Genomic DNA, 2325 nt, shown 5'->3' with positions numbered 1-2325 from the left:
TACGCTCACTCACATATACACATACACACACACACACACCTTGCTCATCTCTTCGTCTCTCGCGCTCTCGTCCGCTTTTACACACCCCCCTCCCCTTCAAGCCCACCTCCCCTTCCCCATCTCTTCGACCGTTGGGACCACACCCCCCCTCCTTCCTCACACGCTGGTCTGGTGCTTGTACCTTTCTCTCTTCCCAGTCCTGGGTATCCGTACCATCTCTGCTTCCTCGAACCCCTGCCACCGTCTGGGCCTTTCTCCTTGTAGAGTAGCTTGTGTCTTTGAACATGCCCTCCTCTCACTCTCTCTCCGTGTGTCTTTCCTCCGCCTGTTGCTTCTGTCTGCATGGGCGGAGGGTAGAGGGTACGTCAACAGCCCGCCCAAGAGGTCGGGATCTAAGAACTCCACTACATCTTTTCACTGCCCACTTGCCATTTATAAGACTGTGCCCGCTCCTGGACTTGTGAGGCTGAGATCTTTAACCTTCTGATGATATCCAAGTATAGCATCCGTGATCTCAGTTGAACCGAAAGCCTCCACCTCGCCAGCAAGCAAGCAAGCAATCCTTCCTTCTCCAGATTTCAAAAACTCGGGTGCCTGATTTGCATTGGTCTGTTATAAGTCCTACACCCTATCCTATCCGCCACGCCAGACATCGTCACATCAAACACACATACATACAACAGTAGAACGGCGCTTGGACATATACACACATACCTCGACAGCATCAACGACCTCACCGACCTCGACTTCTCACCACTTTCGTCCGTATGTGCCATCCAGAGTTTCTTCCTAGTCCTCCTTCTTCTTTATCAATGGCTTCCAGTTATTCTTCCGAGCAGGGTTGCGAGAACTCTTACTCACTTCCACCCAGATCCCGAGCAGGAAGCCGCGTATCAGCCACCGCTGCTCAGTTCGCCAGCATACAGCTCGTCGATTCCCCCAGAACCTTACCAATAGAGTCCAGCCCCTCCATCAGGTCCGAGGCACTCCACTCCTCCGGCTATATCAGTCCCAACCCGCCCAGCTCGGCCACCTTCCTCTCAACCTCAACCTCACAGGGATACTCGCCTTTCCCTCTTCTGCCTCCCGAGATACTGAATGCAGAGTGGAACGACAACCACCACCACCATCTTCAACAACACTCCTCCGACTCGACGCCTCTAGTCAGAGTAGAACCGGCCCAGGACTACTCTCACCACCCATCATCCTCGCCACTGCCAACCGGAGCAAGCATGAGGTGCGCTCCCGGCCTTGTACCAAGTTGAAAGAAGTCACCGTCTCTAACATCTCACTCTCCCACAGCACTGTTGCTATTCCATTTGACCCCACGTTCACCATGGGAAGCCGATCAGCATTCACCTGGCCTGGTAAATCCGCCTTGCTCCCTACGCATGCCTCCTCGTACGTGTCTCTAACATGCGTTACCAAAGGCCTCGACCACAGCGAATCAAGCGGCACACTACTCGGCCACAACCTCGCATCTCTCGGCAACTCAGACGCCAGCCTCACACCACCCAGCGGATCCAGATCAGTAACAGCGAGCCCGCCGAGGGGGACCTTGACGCCGGAGCAGCGGGAACTCAAGAAGCAGAGGGACCAGGCACGCAGAGACTCAAAGGCCTCCCAGCGTGTAAGGAGGGCCGAAAGCAACCCCTACATCCACTCGCCGCCTCTATCGCTGCCGGACGTCTCGACCGCCATGGGCGTTCCCGTTTACACCACCGCACCCGCCTCCATCTCCCTCCTCGCCGAACCGACGACCACCATGAGCAACTCATCATATCTCCCCTCGTACAGCCCGCCTCTATCAGACCACGGATACCAAAGCGGCTACCCATCCATGGCCCCGGCCTACAGCATGGGCTCGATCGACTACTCCAACCAGTTCCAACCCTCGCAGTACGGGTATGTATGCGTGCGCCCCTTTCAGAGAAGCATAGCAACCAACGATGGAAATGGGACTTTGGTTCAGCTGTGTGCCTCGGGAGAAGAAGAAAAGCTAACAGACCGCCTTCCAGCAGCCGACCCCCAATGCCAGTCAGCCAAGACCCGATGATGTACGGCGTACCGCCCATGGGCCCCGGGGCCGGACCGGACCAGGGACACGTGAGGGTCGTCCAGAGCAGACCCAAGCCCCAGTGCTGGGAACACGGCTGCAATGGCAGACAGTTCTCGACCTTCAGCAACCTCCTCAGACACCAACGCGAAAAGTCGGGCCAAGCAGCCAAGGCCACCTGCCCCAACTGCGGGGCCGAGTTCACAAGGACCACGGCGCGGAACGGTCACCTCCTCCACGACAAATGCAAGCAGCGCCGCAACACATGA

The 2325-nt window shown here is 56.9% G+C and overlaps 1 protein-coding gene across 1 annotated transcript; it reads left to right on the top strand.

Annotated features, from left to right (window-relative positions):
• Window positions 1-812: 812 nt before the first annotated feature.
• CkaCkLH20_03248 (uncharacterized protein) lies at window positions 813-2325 on the top strand (the record flags this gene model as incomplete). The annotated part of the gene is made up of 4 exons (XM_038885967.1): window positions 813-1237; window positions 1303-1367; window positions 1431-1905; window positions 2019-2325. 4 exons carry the CDS (start codon window positions 813-815, stop codon window positions 2323-2325), a joined length of 1272 nt encoding a protein of 423 aa, XP_038748476.1.

The sequence above is a fragment of the Colletotrichum karsti genome, assembly GCF_011947395.1.
Source record: "Colletotrichum karsti strain CkLH20 chromosome Unknown Scaffold8, whole genome shotgun sequence".
Classification (NCBI taxonomy): domain Eukaryota; kingdom Fungi; phylum Ascomycota; class Sordariomycetes; order Glomerellales; family Glomerellaceae; genus Colletotrichum; species Colletotrichum karsti.
The sequence above is the reverse complement of the archived record's forward strand: the minus strand, read 5'-3'. Positions and strand labels throughout refer to the sequence as shown.